Source organism: Salvelinus fontinalis, chromosome 28, assembly GCF_029448725.1.
Source record: "Salvelinus fontinalis isolate EN_2023a chromosome 28, ASM2944872v1, whole genome shotgun sequence".
NCBI classification, from domain to species: Eukaryota; Metazoa; Chordata; class Actinopteri; order Salmoniformes; family Salmonidae; genus Salvelinus; species Salvelinus fontinalis.
The window spans coordinates 34,364,281-34,386,958 of NC_074692.1; the positions used below are offsets into that span (position 1 = coordinate 34,364,281).

At 42.7% G+C, this 22,678-nt stretch overlaps 1 protein-coding gene across 2 annotated transcripts in view; it reads right to left on the bottom strand.

The window, feature by feature from the left end:
* Positions 1 to 18,707: 18,707 nt before the first annotated feature.
* LOC129826627 (kremen protein 1-like) overlaps positions 18,708 to 22,678 on the bottom strand; it is a 120,907-nt gene continuing 116,936 nt past the window's right edge. Inside the window, exons 9-11 of one of the 2 annotated variants that reach the window (XM_055887549.1) lie at positions 21,525 to 21,752; positions 20,205 to 20,289; positions 18,708 to 19,932 (exon numbers count right to left, since the gene is read on the bottom strand). In XM_055887549.1, the coding sequence (XP_055743524.1) occupies positions 19,773 to 19,932; positions 20,205 to 20,289; positions 21,525 to 21,752 (473 nt within the window). In that variant the 3' untranslated portion in view covers positions 18,708 to 19,772. The remainder of the gene's footprint in view (positions 19,933 to 20,204; positions 20,290 to 21,524; positions 21,753 to 22,678) is intronic. The other variant, XM_055887550.1, reaches the window with a different exon arrangement.

The window sequence follows — 22,678 nt, forward strand, 5'->3', positions numbered from 1 at the left end:
GCTGGGGATGGATGGAGCAGGCAGGGACTGGGACAGGGCTGGGGATGGACGGGGCATGCAGGGACTGGGACAGGGCTGGGGATGGACGGGGCATGCAGGGACTGGGACAGGGCTGGGGATGGACGGGGCATGCAGGGACTGGGACAGGGCTGGGGATGGACGGGGCATGCAGGGACTGGGACAGGGCTGGGGATGGACGGGGCATGCAGGGACTGGGACAGGGCTGGGGATGGACGGGGCATGCAGGGACTGGGACAGGGCTGGGGATAGACGGGGCATGCAGGGACTGGGACAGGGCTGGGGATAGACGGGGCATGCAGGGACTGGGACAGGGCTGGGGATGGACGGGGCATGCAGGGACTGGGACAGGGCTGGGGATCGACGGGGCATGCAGGGACTGGGACAGGGCTGGGGATGGACGGGTTATGCAGGGACTGGGACAGGGCTGGGGATGGACGGGGCATGCAGGGACTGGGACAGGGCTGGGGATAGACGGGGCATGCAGGGACTGGGACAGGGCTGGGGATAGACGGGGCATGCAGGGACTGGGACAGGGCTGGGGATAGACGGGGCATGCAGGGACTGGGACAGGGCTGGGGATAGACGGGGCATGCAGGGACTGGGACAGGGCTGGGGATAGACGGGGCATGCAGGGACTGGGACAGGGCTGGGGATAGACGGGGCATGCAGGGACTGGGACAGGGCTGGGGATAGACGGGGCATGCAGGGACTGGGACAGGGCTGGGGATGGACGGGGCATGCAGGGACTGGGACAGGGCTGGGGATGGACGGGGCATGCAGGGACTGGGACAGGGCTGGGGATGGATGGGGCATGCAGGGACTGGGACAGGGCTGGGGATGGATGGGGCATGCAGGGACTGGGACAGGGCTGGGGATGGACGGGGCATGCAGGGACTGGGACAGGGCTGGGGATGGACGGGGCATGCAGGGACTGGGACAGGGCTGGGGATGGACGGGGCATGCAGGGACTGGGACAGGGCTGGGGATAGACGGGGCATGCAGGGACTGGGACAGGGCTGGGGATAGACGGAAGGGCCAGGCACGCTCTTCTCTTCTCTTTTCCTCTAGATTAGAGTAATTCCAGAATTCCAGTGTTCTAGAATTTTGGAATGGAGTCATTACACCTCTATGTTACTCAGAAGAGGTGTTGTTTAACCCTGTTCTGGGACTCCCATAGACCGTGCATGCTTTTGTTCCAGCACAGCATTAACACACCTGGTTAAACTCATTAAGAAGAGTTTTGGAATGAAAGCCTGCACACCCTGTGGGTCTCCTTTCAGGTCCAGAACACTCTGCTCTGAAGTCCATCCAGACTGGAGGGTTAGAGATGACACAACACAACAACTCCACTGTGGGATATCCTCCCTGTGACCTTTCCTCAGGCTTAGAGGCTACAGCTTTCAGTTTCGACTTCTGGTGATATGCGACATCTACTGTTTTACGTGTGATATGTACGCGTTATACCTGGCAACTATAAGATTTTAGGACTACTGTTTTAAGTGTGCTATTGATATCCTATAGGTTTAATGGTAGTTTCCAAGATCCCTTAAACTGGTGTCAATGTATTCCTCAGTGTGCCATTCATTGGATTTCATAAGTTACTGAGAGCTAGGCTCATCTCGGATGATTTACTGCCAGTTTGGCATATTTGAACCCCTGGTCTCCTGCAGGTTAGTGGGACTGTATTTAACCATTTTCAGGACTTGCGTGGAAGAGAAGATGCTTTTTCTTTTGCAACTCATTATATTTTATAGGCCTAATATACAGTACATCTTAGTAGGGTGCTAATATGATACTCAATGCGTTCTCACTGAACAACTGCACATTTTAAACAGCGGTATAAGCATTTTCAAAACAGGTCAGTGGCCACATCAATAAGACTGGCCTCAGGATCCTGTGATAAGCAGCCGGAATTTTTGTTGTTGTCTCGTAACAAAAGGAGAAAATAGAACAGAATATCACAGTATCCATAAAACAATACTCTGTTGTGAGGCTCTCTGGGTCTCTCAAGCCACTATCATCTTGTTTTTTTTAATGTTATTTTATTTATCTGTTGTCATCCTATTGTTTTACAGTAAAGTGTATTGTAATTTTAAACACACTTTCGATAAAAAAAAGTATTTATTCATCTGTAAACAATTTGTGTGGCTCAGTGGTATTTCATTCAGGTTTTGTCAGCAGGGGACCTTAGAACATTCATTAACTTTCAGAGCGATCATTTGTTCTATAGTGATCAGAGTGTAGTTTCTCAGTTAACCAGATGAGGGCAGTAGGACACAACTCTTCAAATAGGGGAACTAGCATTCAAGATGGGGAGGAGAAAACGTTTAGAATCATTTCAAATCAGACATTTTAATATCTCTACTACCCAATTTGAGGAAGGGGTAAACAATATGGAATCGATAAACCATGAAAGAAGAATTATGTTTTCAGGCATTTGCTTTTTATTGTAAAAAAGGTTGACACTTGCAAAAAATGCAAAAAATTGCAAAAAATCATTGCAAAAAATGACGATCTCTTAACTAAGGGCTTCCTATTTGGCCTGTACTTTCTAGAAGACCTGCGACCAAAGGTTGGGCTCATACTGTTTCTCTCAAACCCCAGAGAGAGAAACATGCTGTGTACAGTGCCTTCAGAAATGACACACTCCCCTTAACTTTTTACACATTTTGTTGTGTTACAGACTGAATTCAAAATGGATATAATTTAGATCATGTCGAAGTGGAATTATATTTTCGTTATTATTATTATATATTTTTTTACAAATTAATAAAAAATGAAAAGCTGAAATGTCTTGAGTCAATAAGTATTCAACCCCGTTATGGCAAGCCTAAATAGGTTTAGGATTAAAAATGTGCTTAACAAGTCACATCATCAGTTGCATGGACTCACTATGTGTGCAATATGTGTTTAATGTGATTTTTTAATGACTACCTCATCTCTGTACCCCACACATATAATTATCTGTAAAGGTCCCTCAGTCGAGCAGTGAATTTCAAACACAGATTCAACAACAAAGACCAGGGAGGTTTTCCAACGCCTCACAAAGAAGGGCACCTATTGGTAGATGGGTAACAAAAAAAAAAGCAGACATTGAATATCCTTTTGAGACTGGTAATGTTACAATTTGGACGGTGTATCAATACACCCAGTCACCAGAAAGATACAGGTGTCCTAACTCAGTTGCTGGAGAGGAAAGAAACTACTTAGGCCACCGCTTTCACCATGAGGCCAATGGTTAATTTAAAACAGTTACAGTTTAATGGTTGTGAAAGGAGAAAACTGAGGATGGACCAACAACATTGTAGTTACTCCACAATATTAACATAAATGACAGAGTGAAAAGAAGGAAGCCTATACAGAATATGAATATTCCAAAACATGCATCCTGTTTGCAACAAGGCACTAAAGTAAAATTGAAAAAAAATTGTCAAAGAAACTAACTTTATGTCCTGAATACAAATTGTTATGTTTGGGGCAAATCCAACACAACACGTCACTGAGTACCACTTCTCATATTTTCATTCTCATGGTGGCTGCATCATGTTATGGGTATGCTTGTCATCGGCAAGGACTATGGAGTTTTTTAGGCAAAATTCTAGACGGTACTTTCCAACAGACACTGGGAGACAAATTCACATTTCAGCAGGACAATAACCAAAAACACAAGGCCAAATATACACTGGAGTTGCTTACCAAGATGACAGTGAATGTTCCTGAGTAGCCTAGTTAAAGAATTTTCTAAATAATAATGTGCAAAAATTGTACAATCCAGGTGTGAAAAGCTCTCAGAGACTTACCCAGAAAGACTCTCAGCTGTAATCTCTGCCAAAGAGGATCCTAACATGCATTGACTCCGTGGTGTGAATACTTATGTAAATGAGACATTTCTGCATTTCATTTTCAATAAATATGCAAACGTTTCTAAAAACCTGTTTTCATTTTGTCATTATGAGTGCGAAAAAAAATCCCATATAATATATTTGGAATTCTAGCTGTAACAACAAAAGGTGTAATAAGTCAAGGGGTCTGAATACTTTCTGAAAGCACTGTAGATGCTCCATTGTAACCACCCGACAGATAAATACAATAAACAAATACTTTAGTGTGTCAGCGTATCCAGTGGTGTAGTGGAGGCTAAACGCATGAAAACGCCATTTACGTACCTTTTTCGAGCAAGCGTCTTTCGCAGGAAAATGCATTGAAGTATAAGGAGTGTTACTATATTCACTGCCCTCAGCAAATACACACCTTTTTTTACTACCACTACCTCACCGAGGGTTTCAATATATTTTGGAGTGGACTCTGCTTGGGTTTCACACATCAGTCATACACAGTCTGGTAACTTGACTGATCAGAGTTCTAGAACACATTCAGCAAACGTTGAGGAACGTTGGAGATAGAACTGTCAGAAATAGAAATAACCTGATTCCTTATTCTACATGTCAGAGAGGCCTGTTTCTTCTAATATATTTATATCTGGTTCTGAACGTTCCACAACGTTGTTCCGTGCTGCACACAGGCCAGGGTCCATATTTACAGACGGAACATCATTAAAACAGCATTGCTCTGGTGAAGGAGTGAAGGGTTGTTCTCTTCACATCTAGAAGCCAGGGTTAAGGGCCACCACTCCCCCTTTCAGGTTGTGGTAGCAGACAGAAAAGAAGCCTGCCTCCTCGATCATGCCTTTGAACGTCTCCAGTAGGAGGGAAAGGAGTGAATTCAGTAAAACATACAGAAAAGAATCCTGCGTCCTCGATCATGCCTTCGGAAGACTCCTGTAAGAGGGAGATTGGAGTAGGGGGAGATGCACAAAGCAGAAACCAGTCAGTGGCCATCTCATGCCTGCAGTATCTGTGGTGTGTTTCAGGGTCCATCTGTCTGGTGGATGGCTGTCGTAAAATGTTGCACACTCGAGGCAACCTGAGCAGTACAGTACTTCTGTTTTTATCACGTTTCAAGGTAAAACCCAGACGCAGACTGTGTTGAAGTAACAATGTTTATTAGAACAACAGGGGCAACGGTACAGGACGGCAGGTAGGCTCAGGGTCAGGTCAGGCGGAGGGGTCAAAGCTGGGAAAAACTAGAAAACAGGAGCTAAGACAAGACAGGAGCAAGGGGGGGAAACGCTGGTACGTTCTACGAACAAAAATTTACTGGCACCAGACAAACAGAGAACACAGGTATAAATACACAGGGGATAACGGGGAAGATGGGCGACACCTGGAGGGAGGGTGGAGACAAGCACAAAGACAGGGGAAACAGATCAGGACGTGACAGTTTTCTTCCTGAACCTCTCCACCAGATACCAGTAGGACTTCTAGGAGCCAGCAATCACCTCCGTAAGCACAGGGATCATCTGAAAACTGTACACATTGTAGAGTCTGCATGGAGATGGCATAGGTTAAAGTATTAAACAACGCTATATATGAAATCAATGAGACTGGGTAAATTGCAAGCAGAAAATATACCAATAAGTTGAGACAGGCAAAACAGTTGAGTGAAATGAAATAATGGTTGTCTCTGCTGTGTTTAGTCAAAGACAACAATCCAATTAATTTCTTAGTGAGATACACTACATTCATGGTATCAGCGGTGCTTGACTTGGGCAGGAGCTGTTCGTAGTGCAATATCGGGACCACCAATTCTTGAGGAACTGCATACCGTCTCCTTTATAAAACAAAGTAGCCTATCACCAGCCCGGATCAAGCAGAATGAAGGCGGGATCTTCATTGAATAGCATGCGCAGATTAAGAATGTGCCAGCCTGAATGGGCAGGATTTGCTGTTCCAAATCCAGGGTTCGTACTGTCATGAAAATCCTGGAAAATTCATGGAATTTTAATATTGTGATTTCCAGGCCTGGAAAAGTTTTGGGAAAACACTAAAATCCTAAAAGGAAATTAGTTAAATAATTTTGGGATCATGAAGGCACACTTTAAATATAGGCTATTGTCAATCACGTAAAACTCTACAAATCAGCCATCATCAGAATGACCCTTCAGTGTAAGTGTGTGCCAGTGGGCCGTTGACTGAGGAAAGAGTGCTGGGCATTTCAGCAGCAGGTAGACAAAAATGCTACAGACTTACTAGATAATAAATTCAACACATAACTAGCCAGGCTACAAGCTATCTTGAACTATTTGTGAACATAGTCTAATGATTCTGTGAACATTGTCTAATGATTCTGTGAACATAGGCTAATGATTCTGTGAACATAGTCTAATGATTCTGTGAACATAGGCTAATGATTCTGTGAACATAGTCTAATGATTCTGTGAACATAGTCTAATGATTCTGTGAACATAGTCTAATGATTCTGTGAACATTGTCTAATGATTCTGTGAACATAGGCTAATGATTCTGTGAACATAGTCTAATGATTCTGTGAACATAGTCTAATGATTCTGTGAACATTGTCTAATGATTCTGTGAACATAGGCTAATGATTCTGTGAACATAGTCTAATGATTCTGTGAACATAGTCTAATGATTCTGTGAACATAGTCTAATGATTCTGTGAACATAGGCTAATGATTCTGTGAACATAGGCTAATGATTCTGTGAACATAGGCTAATGTACCGACTTGGAAAAAGACAGCTCCTGCAACTCTTTCATCTCAAGTCAAGCACTGGGTTTCAGATAAATCATGTGAAAGCAGTTTGAAGCAAGTTCCAGCAACAATGTTCCAACATCTTCCCAGAAGAGTGGAGGTGTTACAGCTGCAAAGGGGGGACCAACTCCATATTGATGCCCATGTTTTTGGATAGGGTGGGTCAACTCCATATTGATGCCCATGTTTTTGGATAGGGTGGGTCAACTTCATATTGTAGCCCATGATTTTGGATAGGGTGGGTCAACTTCATATTGTAGCCCATGTTTTTGGATAGGGTGGGTCAACTCCATATTGATGCCCATGATTTTGGATAGGGTGGGTCAACTCCATATTGATGCCCATGTTTTTGGATAGGGTGGGTCAACTCCATATTGATGCCCATGTTTTTGGATAGGGTGGGTCAACTTCATATTGATGCCCATGTTTTTGGATAGGGTGGGTCAACTCCATATTGATGCCCATGATTTTGGATAGGGTGGGTCAACTTCATATTGATGCCCATGATTTTGGATAGGGTGGGTCAACTCCATATTGATGCCCATGATTTTGGATAGGGTGGGTCAACTTCATATTGATGCCCATGAGATGTTCGACTAGCAGGTGTTCACTTACTTTTGGTCATGTAGTGTATATTCCACAAATCTAACTAAGTAAATTGATTATTTTCCTTATTTATGCAAAAGTTTATAACAAATATAATAATTATACACTTCTTCAATACACGACTAAAGTATGTGGACACCTGCTTGTCAAATATCTCATTCCAAAATCATGGGCATTATTATGGAGTTGGCAGAGCCTGCAAAGAGATGACATAGGTTAAAGTTTTAGACCTAGCTATAAATGAAATCAATGAGACTGGGTAATTTGCTTGTCAAATATTTCATTCCAAAATCATGGCCATTAAAATGGAGTTGGTCCCCCCTTTGCTGCTATAACAGCCTCCACTCTTCTGGTAAGGCTTTCCACTAGATGTTGGAACACTGCTGTGGGGACTTGCTTCCATTCAGCCAAAGAAGCATTAGGGATGTCGGGCACTGATGTTGGGTGATTAGGCCTGACGCGCAGTCAGTGTTCCAATTCATCCCAAAGGTGTTCGATGGGGTTGAGGTCAGGGCTCTCAGGCCAGTCAGGTTCTTCCACATCGATCTCAACAAACCATTTCTGTATGGACCTCGCTTTGTGCACGGGGCATTTTCATTCTGAAACAGGAAAGGGCCTTCCCAAACTGTTGCCACAAAGTTGGAAGCACATAGTCATCTAGAATGTCATTGTATTCTGTAGCATTAAGATTTCCCTTCACTGGAACTAAGGGGGCCTGGCCCGAACCATGAAAAACAGCCCCAGGCCATTATTTCTCCTCCACCAAACTTTGCAGTTGGGACTATGCGTTGCGGCAGGTAGCATTCTCCTGGCATCCTCCAAATCCAGATTCGTCTGTCGGGCTGCCAGATGGTAATGTGTGATTCATCACTCCAGAGAATGCGTTTACACTGCTTCAGAGTGCAATGGCGGCGAACTTTACACCACTCCAGCCGGCAGTTGGAATTACACATGATGATCTTAGGCTTGTGCGCGGCTGCTCGGCCACAGAAAACCCATTTCATGAAGCTCCCAACGAACAATTATTGTGCTGATGTTGCTTCCAGAGGCAGTTTGGAACTCGGTAGTGAGTGTTGCAACCGAAGACAGGTGATTTTTACGCCCTACTAGCTTCCACAATTGGCGGTCTCGTTTTGTGAGCTTGTCTGGCCTACCACTTCACGGCTGAGCCATTGTTGCTGCTAGATGTTACCTCTTCACAATAACAGCACTTACAGCTGACCGGGCAGCTTTAGGAGGGCCGAAATGTGACAAACTGACTTGTTGGAAATGTGGCATCCTACTACAGTGCCACATTGAAAGTCAGTGAGCTCTTCAGTACAGGCCATTCTACTGCCAATGTTTGTCTATGGAGATTGCACGGCGGTGTGATCGATTTTATACACCTGTCAGCAAAGTGGTGTGGCTGAAATAGCCAAATTTCACTAATTTGAAGGGGCGTCCACATACTTTTGTATATAATGTATTTTCTCAATTTGAATGTTTTTTTATCAAAAACTCCTATACCAACAATACATTGCAGGTTTTGACATCAAGAAAGGAACAGATTGCTGGTGGCTTCGGTGATGGAGGCGTATCGTGTAAGTAGGTACTAAATTGCCCAAAGAGTTTTGTCATGTCATGTTGCTAGTAGGTGATTAAAAACGAAGATAGCCAGCTATCTAAGTGCACCGGGCCATGCAAAACGAACTGGCCCACTCAGATCTAGCATGGTGTTTGGGGATGGAATAAGCTAGCTAGCAAGCTACAACAACTCCATCAACACTGCACGTTTTGCAGAAATAAATTAATGGTCAAATACCTATCGGATCAATGTAATTGTTTATTCCAAGGTATGTCTTTATTTTTGCTGAACTGCCTGATCTTTATTGGCCGATATAACTTGTGGGATATCACGGCAGCCAATGTTTGTGTTAGCACTCAGGTTAGAATGTGGCTAGTTTGGTTATAGACATTCAATGTCTACTATGATGGTAAAGGTTAATCTTGATGTTGTGTAACAGTAGGAGAAATGCTAATGAGCTGTTAGTAAAGTGATGTTTCAAGGCTGCTAGTGGTTAGCTAGTAGGGGTAAGTCAACAGGGGATGTAAAAGGGGCCATGCTAAAAGCCTATGCCCTGTATAAGTGTTCAAAAATATTTTAGCTGATACAGAATAAAGAAATGCCAAAATATATTTTTTAAAGTAACGAGGACTTGATATGATGTGGGTCTTTAGCGTCTTGTGTGTACAGCGGCTTCACTCCTGCAGTGTGTTCTTCTCTTCGCTTTTCCGACATGGACTTCGGTCTGCAAAGAGGAATGGGACAAAATCCCTCCTGAGATGTGTGCAAACCTGGTGGCCAACTACAAGAAACGTCTGACCTCTGTGATTGCCAACAAGGGTTTTGCCACCAAGTACTAAGTCATGTTTTGCAGAGGGGTCAAATACTTATTTCCCTCATTAAAATGCAAATCTTTTTTTTTTTTTTTTTTTTTACATGCGTTTTTCTGGATTTGTTTGTTGTTATTCTGTCCCTCATTGTTCAAATAAACCTACCATTAAAATTATAGACTGATCATTTCTTTGTCAGTATGCAAACGTACAAAATCAGCATTTCCCTCACTGTATTTACTAATCTGATCCCTACACAGGCTCACTGGGAGCCTGGGAGGGTGGGCCGTCTTCCTGAGCCAGTACCCCTTGCACGTCTTCAGATGTAAAATCCCTCAATCGCAAAAACTTTTCTGCCGCAGCCACAATCATTTCCAGATTCTTAGACCTTTGAGACTTGATCCATACAGTTTATAACTGTGGCAATGAACGCCACAAAATCCACATTTTTAACAAACATATTTTGACTGGCAGCAAACATTTACTACAGGCTGTGGTGCAACCACTTTCATATATTCACTTGCATCACTTGTTTTCTCAGTTATTTTAATGGCCTCCTCAGAGGTGATTCGATTGGTCGCTCTAACTTTTGCCACCTCAATCTCCTTCCCCTTTACAGGGTACTCCAGGAACTCAGAATCATGATCCCCACCACAATAGCAACACAGTCATCCTTCTCCACACCGTTCTGCAGTGTACTCTGTTCTTCTCCACACCGCTCTTCAGTATACTCTGTTCTTCTCCACACCATTCTGCAGTATACTCTGTTCTTCTCCACACCGTTCTGCAGTGTACTCTGTTCTTCTCCACACCGTTCTGCAGTGTACTCTGTTCTTCTCCACACCGCTCTTCAGTATACTCTGTTCTTCTCCACACCATTCTGCAGTATACTCTGTTCTTCTCCACACCGTTCTGCAGTGTACTCTGTTCTTCTCCACACCGTTCTGCAGTGTACTCTGTTCTTCTCCACACCGTTCTGCAGTATACTCTGTTCTTCTCCACACCATTCTGCAGTATACTCTGTTCTTCTCCACACCGTTCTGCAGTGTACTCTGTTCTTCTCCACACCGTTCTGCAGTGTACTCTGTTCTTCTCCACACCGCTCTTCAGTATACTCTGTTCTTCTCCACACCATTCTGCAGTATACTCTGTTCTTCTCCACACCGTTCTGCAGTGTACTCTGTTCTTCTCCACACCGTTCTGCAGTGTACTCTGTTCTTCTCCACACCGTTCTGCAGTATACTCTGTTCTTCTCCACACCGTTCTGCAGTATACTCTGTTCTTCTCCACACCGTTCTGCAGTATACTCTGTTCTTCTCCACACACTTGAAACATGGCCAAATGCTTTACAGTTCTTACACTGCAGTGGTTTGGGAACTAAAGCTCTTATAGCATATCTTACATAACTAAGCTTCACATGCGTAGGTATTTGCTCTTTAGCCAAAAACAACAGAACCGACAGACGTTCTTCTTTTTCTTCATTCACCCAGCGGGTCAGACGCCGGGCACCAACCACACCAGGAATTCTCTTCAGGTTTTCAACCTGAACATCCATCATCACCCCTGAGACAACTTCTTTGACAGGTGCTCTGCTCCAAAGTTCAAAGCACAAAACTTATGTTGTGTGGATTATTTTGAGGCCCACTGCAATCTTCCTCTGTTCTTAGAAATACAATTAATGAACAAAATAAGACCACTCCTGGTCACTCTGACAGACTTCACCATTTTTGACACCTCAAACGTGGCGAGCAACCTGATGGAGGCCGCCATGTTGAATCTTATTCAATTGTGTCACACCGTCGTCATATGTAATCAACGTTTTCATTGATAGTATACTTAAATTAAGTATGTAAGGGAAATATATACCATTTATTTATATATTTATATGAGTTAAATATTTCAAACATTTTATCTCCCTCACCTTCCTCATTTTGATGCAATTTCAACATCATACTAGGTCAGTATTTAACACCCAGCATAGTATTGCTGCTTTTAATGCCGCATTCAGAACGAATGGGAACTCAAATCATGACGTCAGTGATCTCCAGGTCGGAAAGTCGGAGCTCTAGAAAGATGCCTGAGTTCCCGACTTGGAATTCCGACTTGGATGACTGTTCAAAGCGAGTTACTAGTTGAAGTCGGAAAATTCCTAGATCTGAGTTTCCAGATGTTTTGAACGTGGCATATGTAGTAAACATTTTACTGTACTGTTTACACCTGTTGTATCTGGTGACAAATAAACTTTGATTTGATTAGATTTAAAAAAAATAACTGCTCTACTTTCACAAAACTGAAAATCGACCTGTAAAGACATTATACTTTGAGACACATACACTCGCAGGCATGCACAATTACAAACACGCACAATTACACACACAATTACACACACACACATTATGTTCTGTCCTCGTGCACACCTAAAATGAATTTCCATTCAAAATCCTATTTTCCCTAACCCTTAAACCTAACCCTTACAATAACCCGTAACCCAAAGCCAAAACCTAAATCTAACTCCTAAACCTAAACACTAACCCTAATTGTAACCCTAACCCTAAACCTAAACCTAAACCTAAACCTAAACCTAAACCTAACCCTAAACCTAAACCTAAACCTAAACCTAACCCCTGAGCTTAAAATAACCCCTTGAGGGAGAATGTTCCTTGTTTTACCTTCTGGGGACTTTTGGGGATTTTAGGTCTGGGTTTTTAACCCAGATCACCAGAAACATTTGTTACGTTTGAAAAGGTCCTGAGAACGTGGCCGCTTCCTCCACCCAATAAATGACAAACTAATGCCCAGCACTGGGAGAGGATTCGTGATGCTCATAGCCAGAGCGCGCTGCCTAAACCAATGCGCTAATTCACAATACTCTAGTAAGCCGCAATAATACTGTGAATACTGTTGATACCAGACTATAATAGTCAGTTTTGTTTTGTTTGTTTGTATTCTTTTGTTTGTTTGTTTGTTTTAAGCCTTCGCCAAACCATGGCCCTAACCTTAACCACTCAGAATCAATACCTAAACGTAACCCTTGTTTTAACCCTGTAACTATGTGTCACGCCCTGGCCTTAGTTATCTTTGTTTTCTTTATTATTTTAGTTATGTCAGGGTGTGACATGGGGGATGTATGTGTTTGTATTGTCTAGGGTTTTTTGTATGTTTATCGGGGAGTGTCTAGTCTAGGTGTATGTATGTCTATGGTTGCCTAGATTGGTTCTCAATTAGAGACAGCTGTCTATCGTTGCCTCTGATTGGGAACCATATTTAGGCAGCCATATTCATTAGGTAGTTGGTGGGTGATTGTCTATGTGTAGCGTTTAGTGTCAGCACTATTTGTTATATAGCTTCACGTTCGTTTGTTGTTTTGTATAGTTTGTCAAGTGTTCTTCGTCTTCTTTAATTAAATATGTATTCATTTCACGCTGCGCCTTGGTCTTCCTCTCTTCCACCCGAAGACGAGCGTGACACAATGTGGAATTAACCCTGTAACCACGCGGAATTAGTGTTGATCTGCAATACGTTGAATTTCGAAGGGGAACTATGAGATCTTGTTGTTATAACCGTCCCACTCTGACTTCTTTACCACTTTATGATTTAGGACTGAAAGTGCCGGGTTTTGTTCTCAAGCCTGTTCATCGACAAACCATTTCTCTTCTCCATGGTAACAGGACACCCAGGTCCATTGTCTCCATTGTTGGGTTAATTACAGGCTAGGTCTCAGGTTTAGAGGGAGATGCTGGCACCAGTCTTTTCTCATGGCCTCTGCTACAGTGGAGGTGACAGGGGAAATAGGGGGACATCCCATAGGGACCCGGTGGATTGAGTTGAACGAGAGAGAGAGAGAGAGAGAGAGAGAGAGAGAGAGTCTCAGGATTTGTGTTACAGCCTGACAATAGCCAACTAGCACCAATGGACCAGTGCAGAGATGCAAGGCGAGGAAGGAGTCTGTAGTCTGGGACTGTGTGACAGCAAGGGGTTCAGTCTCTTTCACCTCTTCTTCTCCCTCTCTTTTTCTCTCTCTCTGTTTTAATGAGAGGTCAGTGTCACAGTCCCCCCATGCTATTCTGAGTTAATAGAGCTAGCTACAGAGTATTGTGTTCATTCTTCTGGGCCTATGGCTACAAACTAGTAGGGAAGTATAGTGTGCCACCAGTAGAGGGAGTGAGAGGGTCATATTTCAGAGAGAGAGAGAGAGAGAGAGAGAGAGAGAGAGAGAGATGGAAACTGAGCTGCACTTCCTAACCTCCTGCCAAATGTATGACCATATTATAGACACATATTTCCCTCAGATTACACAGATCCACAAAGAATTCACAAACAAACCCGATTTTGATAAACTCCCATATTTACTGGCTGAAATACCACAGTGTGCAATAACAGCAGCAAGATTTGTGACCTGTTGTCACAAGAAAAGGGCAACCAGTGAAGAACAAACACCAATGGAAATAGAACCCATATTTATTTATTGTCCCTTCTGTATTTAAAGTATTTGCACGTCGTTACAACACTGTAAATAGACATATAACATTTGACATGTCTTTATTCTGTTGGAACTTCTGTGAGTGTGATGTTTACTGTTCATTTTTGTTGTTTATTTCACTTTGGTTTATTATCTACTTCACTTGCTTGGCAATGTTAACATTTGTTTCCCATGCCAATACATTTGTTTCCCATGCCAATAAAGCCCCTTGAATTGAATTGGGAGAGAGAGTTGTACACAAGGACACGTTTAAAACTTGAAGAGGTACTTCATGATAGTAAAATGTCATTGAAGGTTTACAGTGAGTGTGTTCATGTTTATATACTACAATATCTTTCTCTTTGTACATCATTTGCTATCTCCAGTGTTAGATTCTTATGTTACTTTGCATCTCTCTTTGCATGTAGGCTACATAACCATGGCCTAGTTCAGAACATCAGCTGTAAATCCAGAGAGTGAACTAAAGACCTGTTTCTGTTGTATTCCTAAAATGATTAGGGTATGTCTTGTATGCAGGATTGACAGACCAAGGTCAAAGAATCATGTCTCGACATGGGGATAAGAAACATGCATGCAGTATTTATTTAGCAACCACATTAAATAAGACTACAAAGGTACTTCACTTATACAAAATACTCGATTCCATTCACATACAAAATAACAATAATTTACTGTATAAATTAAAATGTCGCTATTTAATTTACAATTTTCATGAAAAAAATGTTTAGTATTCCCCGCCAAAACTAATTTTTGCCCCATATCACATAGGACTGCTCGTCTCATGAACAGAGAACCATGTAGGGTTTAAGAATTCTGGGAACTTTCCCTAAATCACAAGGTTTTCCAGAAATCATGGTTGGAGGGTTCCGGATCATGGTTGGAGGGTTCCGGATCATGGTTGGAGGGTTCCGGATCATGGTTGGAGGGTTCCGGATCATGGTTGGAGGGTTCCGGATCATGGTTGGAAGGTTCCGGATCATGGTTGGAAGGTTCCGGATCATGGTTGGAGGGTTCCGGATTTCCTGCTTATAACCCCCTGATTCAGGGAATCTTCCGACCAGGATTTGTGGAAAACTTGGGAATTTTGCAACCCTAGTACCGTGTAACATTGAAATGAACAACAGCTAAAAAGAAGAGACAGCTTCCCTTATTATTATAAGGTACTGTAGAATTGTCCAGTTGACTGGAGGACATGGGAGAGAACGGAGTTGGTATTTTCACCAGGTTATCCAAACAGATATGGCCTTGCTAGATTTAAACTGTTAGATTAGATTATTTTCTATGTTTAACAAGGACATTTTTTTTTAACATCTCTCTGATGTCCTTCATACACACAAGCTCTCTCTTTCTCTCTCAAACACTCTCTTTCATGCACACACACTATCTCTCTCACACACACAAACACACTCTGTCTCCCTTCCCCTCTCTTCCGCTCTCTTTCTACCTCTCAGCATGAACTGCTCTGAACAGCACAGACCCAGGGGCACGTGCTCTTTCTTGTCTTGCTATAATTAACATGAGTTACTGATGAGCAGACATCCAAAGTAAAACATGAGGTCACCCAGCAGACAAACATCAGAGGGAAAAATGAGGAACGTTCTCTAGATTGTGAGGCGAGGCCCCTTTATTAAGTCACAGGCACACCTAGGCTACTGTAAATCTTATCCCTCATTCCAATGTGTCAATGACTCCATCCCAAACGACACCCTATTCCCTAAATAGTGCCCTACTTTTGACCAGGGCTCAGTAATGTGCTATAGGGTGCCTTTGGGACACAGCCATTACAATTTTGCATATAAACTGTAACCCTTTTACTGCAGCAGGTACTAAATGTAATGTTTGCCATTTGGTTTCCAGAAGAACAGAACTGTGTAAAGTTTCAAATGGTTTTGGTTTCCAGAAGAGCAAAACTGTGTAAAGTTTCAAATGGTTTTGGTTTCCAGAAGAGCAAAACTGTGTAACGTTTCAAATGATTTTGGTTTCCAGAAGAGATAAACTGTGTAAAGTTTCAAATGGTTTTAGTTTCCAGAAGAGATAAACTGTGTAAAGTTTCAAATGGTTTTGTTTCCAGAAGAGCAAAACTGTGTATTAGGTAGTTGTTGGGGAATTGTTAGATTACTTGTTAGATATTACTGCACTGTTGGAACTAGAAGCACAAGCATTTCTCTACACTCGCATTAACATCTGCTAACCATGTGTCTGTGACAAATAACATTTGATTTTATTTGTGTGACGTTTCAAATGGTTTTGGTTTCCAGAACAACAGAATTGTGTAAAGTTTCAAATGATTTTGGTTTCCAGAAGAGATAAGAGCCAAACTGGATGAAATACTATTTATCTATCACTGTACAACTAGAGATGTTTTGAACCAGATTAATCAGCTCTAACTGTGTTTCTGATTGGTAGGAAAGACAAACTGAAAACTGCTCGACCAATAGAAATAGAATCTTAACATTATTCTACATATAAAACCTGATGATATATAAACATATATCTCATCTTGGTATGGTTTAACTTATCTTTATGGAATTACAAATTGCTGTATGCCAGAGGCACATTAATGCATTGTGACCTTTCAAGTGTCCTCAAAGGTTACAGAAACACAGTGAACTGAAACAGTGACATTAACCTGCTGTCTGCTAACACAGTGGACTATCAATGAGTGCTTTTATCCATTCACCCCATATTATTTGTGGTTTAGCTGAGAGTTGAGTGAGGTTGTTTAGGTCTGCTGAGCCCTCTGAATGTGGGAATCTGAAGCTGCTGAATATAGAGGGGGAAAACCCTCCAGCCTCCCAGCTAAGTTGCTGTTCATGAGTAAGTACACAAACGACTGACGGATTTCACCATCGCTTTGAAAGAGCAGGACATATGTCACATTGAATTACACAATATACAACAGGATTTACCCCCTCCTTGTAATCAAGTGGCAACATAAGGAGAACAATATGTTCAGTAATGTCCGAGAGGACACAAGACCACATAGAAAAGAAAAGTGGGGAAAAATTATGCAAACGTTTATTTTCAAAGATCACCCATTCTACTGTAATTCTCATTGACATAGTCTGTTATACAGTAACATAGTATGTTATAGAGTGACAGTCTGTTACAGGGTGACGTAGTCTGTCATAGGGTGACGTAGTCTGTTATACAGTGACATAGTCTGTTATAGGGTGACAGTCTGTTATAGGGTCACAGTCTGTCATAGGGTGACGTAGTCTGTTATAGGGTGGACAAGGATCCCAACTAATAGACTCAGAAACACAGGGAGGAGGGGGGGGGGAGTGGAGAGGAGAGGGGAGGAGAGGGGTGGAGAGGGAGAGGGAGAGGGAGAGGAGAGGGAGAGGAGAGGAGAGGAGAGGAGAGGAGAGGAGAGGAGAGGAGAGGAGAGGAGAGGAGAGGAGAGAAAGAGAGAAGCCTATAGTAGCAGGCTTAAATGCTTAATGCTTAAACACAGTGTGTGTTCCTAATGTCACCCTACTCCCTATATAATACACTACGTCTGACCAGAACCCTATGGGCTATTTGGGACATAGCCAGTCAATAGCCAGTCAAACCAGATCAGAACCAACAGCTGAGTGGCCAACAGAGAGAAAGAGAGAGAGAGAACCTATGAGCATTTCAAAAACAATTTTAAAGGTCAAAATCATGCTTTCCATAAAATTGGATGAAAAGTAGATGAAACCAGATCTAAGTATGATGACCAAAGTATGAAAATTGACTGTTGCTTCTACATTGATGAAGTTTGACCATAAGGTTACTGGTCACCCCCCCCCCCCCCCATGTCAAACACTTGGATTAAGGAGGTGGGATTATTAAGGGTATAGGTTGACATCACCCTAACTCAGTCATTTTAATACACCAATGGTAACATAGTATTCTCTTACCTAATTTAAATAAGTACCACCTTGTAACCAACATGGGAGAAAATGTGTTTGGAGGGGCGTTGTTTATATAGCTAGATAGCTACTCTACTGGTGCCAAACTTTGACTGTAGGGTGTCAGCAAATATAATTAAAAGTCTACCCTATTCATCTATGGCAAAGATAATTATGTCTCCTCTTTCATCTGTGTCTGGTGTTAGCTAGTTAATGGCTAGCTAGGTTTTCAGCCAGCATGGAACGCTCAACACTCTGATGTAGTTGTCATGTCAACACAACCGTCAGTTCTGCTGTGGATCGCATCACAAGAGACAAGAGCCAAACGGGAGATGTGCGAAATATTTACATAATTGATGCAATGTCAATGTTGTTTTGTGTTTCACCAAATTAGCTTGAGATGATGTTACTGCAACACTGCTCACTGTATTCACGTTGCTTGACACAGGCGTTTCAAACTTCCTCGTCGTTAGCCATCCGCAAGCGTTTGTATCCCCCACAAATATTATGGGTGATATTCATATTTAATCACTCAAAAGGCTATTTTACATGAGAATCCGTATGACCGTTCGGGACCTTAAAACGGCAGTTGTTAAATTACACCCCACCCTCCTCTACCTTTCTTCTCCTTCTGTTTCCTTCCTACTTCTCTCTCCCTACTTCCCTCTCCCTACTTCCCTCTCCCTACTTCCCTCTCCCTACTTCCCTCTCCCTACTTCCCTCTCCCTACTTCCCCCTCCCTACTTCCCCCTCCCTACTTCCCTCTCCCTACTTCCCTCTCCCCCTCCATCCAGCCCAAGTCATTGGAGAGGCTTCTGACATGGTTTCCTCCAGAGGCAGCGTGGCATAGAGAGAGAGTGAGGAAGTGTTATTTTGTTCTCTGTATGCATGTCTTTTTTTTTTTTTTTTTGGTTATTCAATCCAGACATATGCAGCAGCTGCACATGCGTTCTTTCTTTATGACTTACTCATGCTATCCATTCTCCTGGCTCCAGATAGAACAGGTAAATCACCTCTCTTCTCTCTATCAAACACTGGCCTACATAACACACCATAGTTACAGGTAACTCATTGCTGTCTGAGAGGAAAGGGGGATCCCTTTCAGGCTTAGCTGGCTGTTGTGGTTCAATAACTGCCGATTGTCCATAGTGGTATTAATTGTACTTACATAACTGAGTTAGAGTTAAATGTACCGTAATATGACGGGGTTGGTGTCCTCGTCCCGTGATAACGATCAGGATTCAACCCCCTTTTTCAATGTGAGACACCAGTTACAGTCACTGACAGGGAATATGCATGGCTCCCTTTGTTGTTCGCAGATTATTAAATGAGGAGAGATGCGTAGTCTGTCATTTTGTGCCCCACTTGGAAACAGTTACAATGGAAGACCTGCATTCTGGAGGAGTCCAGTGGAAACTGGAATCTGATTTGGCCCCAGCCAACCCTTGTCTTTAGAGGGGGACTTCAATAATCTATCAGACATCCATGGAGAGACAATGGAAGTAGAACCCCAAGAATATGAGTGCCCTGCAGTAAAATGTCCACCGTGAGCTGTTTGTACATCTCCTCTCCTCTCCTGCCTTGTACACAGCAGACACAGACAGCCCTGTCTGGACCATTTTGGTAGTAGTCTCTCAGTGAGTCAGTGAATCAGTCATTAGTTAGCATGTTAGCTTTGTAGCTCAGTGCCCCATGGAGTCTCATTGGTTTGGGGCGGCCAGCTCTGTTGCTAGCTCTGGTACGGTAGGCCCTGGTACAGGGTTCAGTGAGGGATGGCGGTAGTATACCAGACTGCAGTTCCCTAGTTGCCCACCAGAGGGCTGAGGTCTCCGTGGTGGTTCTTTAGCTTTTTCTTGAAAAGAGAGATGGTGGAGGGCTGGTAAAGGATGATCCAGGGCTCAGACCCAGAACTCTGACCGCTGCAGCTCTCTGAACCACTGATGGTCGGGATGTTGGGAGATCTGGAAGAGAGGAGGGGGAGAGAGGGGGGAGAGGAGGAGAGAGGGAAAAGGTAATGGGAGGGAAGAAGGGGAGAAAGAGAGACATAGAGACATCACACAGAGAATAGTAACATTAGGTTATAAATTCCATTAGCTTGTGGCTCTTACAACCTTAAAAAGACATCACTTGGAATCAACTATACTTCTGTTACACTCTGAGGCTTTAGTACAATACAACTTGACAACTTTATTGTTCATAAGTTACAGTGAACAACAGGAAATGTGATACTTACTTGACTGTGACATGAAGCAGTAGTTTGGTCACCATGACAATGACTGTCAGAGTCAGGAGAGCAGCCAGAGTGTAGATGGTCCACTCTGACAACACACAAACATAGAATTGACCTCAGACACTTTAGAGGAATACATACATACATATAGACCCTCAGATGAGAAAGATATACAAGGGGGCTATAAAACAAAAATAGTCTGGCAGATCTAGACCATATGAGTTTGTACAGTACTATAATGTTTGTACTGCCAGCACACATGTTATCCAAAAGACCTTTATCAGAACATATTCTGACGGCAAAATATTAGTACACACTTTATTACATCAGCGTTATAAATTTGACAATATTTGGCCCAGGTCTCACACCTTCTTCATAACACATGATGTACATGGTGAACAATAACTTGTTAAATACATCCATGCACATGTCATGAAAACATAGTGAGACCACGTAGCTATAACAAGGAACCCTATAGGAGAAAGCCTTCTGTTAAATCTAAAAGGATTTTGTAGGTATTACCTATGCCCTTTGTTAATGTACAGCCCTGTGACAGAAGCCTCCTTAGTAGAAATAGTACAAACCCCTTAGTAGAAATAGTACAAACCCCTTAGTAGAAATAGTACAAACCCCTTAGTAGAAATAGTACAAACCCCTTAGTAGAAATAGTACAAACCCCTTAGTAGAAATAGTACAAACCCCTTAGTAGAAATAGTACAAACCCCTTAGTAGAAATAGTACAAACCCCTTAGTAGAAATAGTACAAACCCCTGAGTGGAAATAGTACAAACCCCTGAGTGGAAATAGTACAAACCCCTTAGTAGAAATAGTACAAACCCCTTAGTAGAAATAGTACAAACCCCTTAGTAGAAATAGTACAAACCCCTTAGTAGAAATAGTACAAACCCCTTAGTAGAAATAGTACAAACCCCTTAGTAGAAATAGTACAAACCCCTTAGTAGAAATAGTACAAACCCCTGAGTGGAAACAGTACAAACCCCTGAGTGGAAACAGTACAAACCCCTGAGTGGAAACAGTACAAACCCCTGAGTGGAAACAGTACAAACCCCTGAGTAGAAATAGTACAAACCCCTGAGTGGAAACAGTACAAACCCCTGAGTGGAAACAGTACAAACCCCTGAGTGGAAACAGTACAAACCCCTGAGTGGAAACAGTACAAACCCCTGAGTGGAAACAGTACAAACCCCTGAGTGGTAACAGTACAAACCCCTGAGTGGAAACAGTACAAACCCCTGAGTGGAAACAGTACAAACCCCTATCAGAGAGAAAGGTATGGTGAGAGAGATGATGATGTCTACATACTAGAGGTGTATCCGTTGGTACCGTTGGGTCCGACCCACTGACCTGGCATGTTGTGGTCCGGTTTACCAGGACTGGATGTTATCACGTAGAGGATTTTTGAGGAGCGACCGTTAGACTTCTCCGTTACACCTCCCAGCTGAGGCTCCACCGTACTGGTGTCCTCTTCCTCCTCCTCCTCCTCCTCCTCCTCTTCCTCATCCATAGGCCTGGTGTCCAGGCCTCTCAGAGCTGAAACAACAACAATAACAACAACACACATCAGAACGTTTCCATGTGTCTACCTGTGGCTGCTACAACGTTTGTCCCCAAACCAGGAACACTTGGTTTTCGTCATGTCATAAAAATACTAAAAGTCAAGACATGGATGTCTAAAGGAAAATGTTGTCTCAGGAAAATGTTGAGTCCTTATGAGGTTACAAAACATGCTGGAAGTTAATCTCATTCCTTATCTCTACCATGACTGGTGACCCGACTGAATCTTTACCAGAAGTAAACAAATACTACAGTTTGAAATGTCTCCACATAACAGAATGCTGCGCTGCCGCTGCTTCATTCCTCAGACGTCATCTGAGAGCGTTTATCCTCCTCAACTGAGGGGGAAATCACCATTGCACCGCTCAGCATCCTATGGATGTAGTAACATACTGTTTGGAATTTACATCCATCCATCTTAGCCTCAAGGGGAGTCTCTCTCTTTCTATCTCTCTCTCTGTTTCTCTCTCAGTTTAGCTCTCTCTCTCTCTCTTTCTCTGTAGCTCTCTCTCTCTGTATCGCTCTTTCTTACTTTCAATTCAATTCAAGGGGCTTTATTGGCATGGGAAACATATGTTTACATTACAAAGGTAAGTGAAATGGACAAATAAAAGTGAAGTAAACAATAAAAAGTGAAAAGTAAACATTACACTCACACAAGTTGCAAAATAATAAAGACATGTCAAATGTCATACTATGTCTATATACAGTGTTGTAACGATGTGCAAATAGTTCAAGTGCAAAAGGGAAAATAAATAAACATAAATATGGGTTGTATTTAAAATGGTGTTTGTTCTTCACTGGTTGCCCTTCTCTTATGGCAACAGGTCACACATCTTGCTGCTGTGATGGCACTTTGGTATTTCACACAATAGATATGGGAGTTTAACAAAATTGTGTTT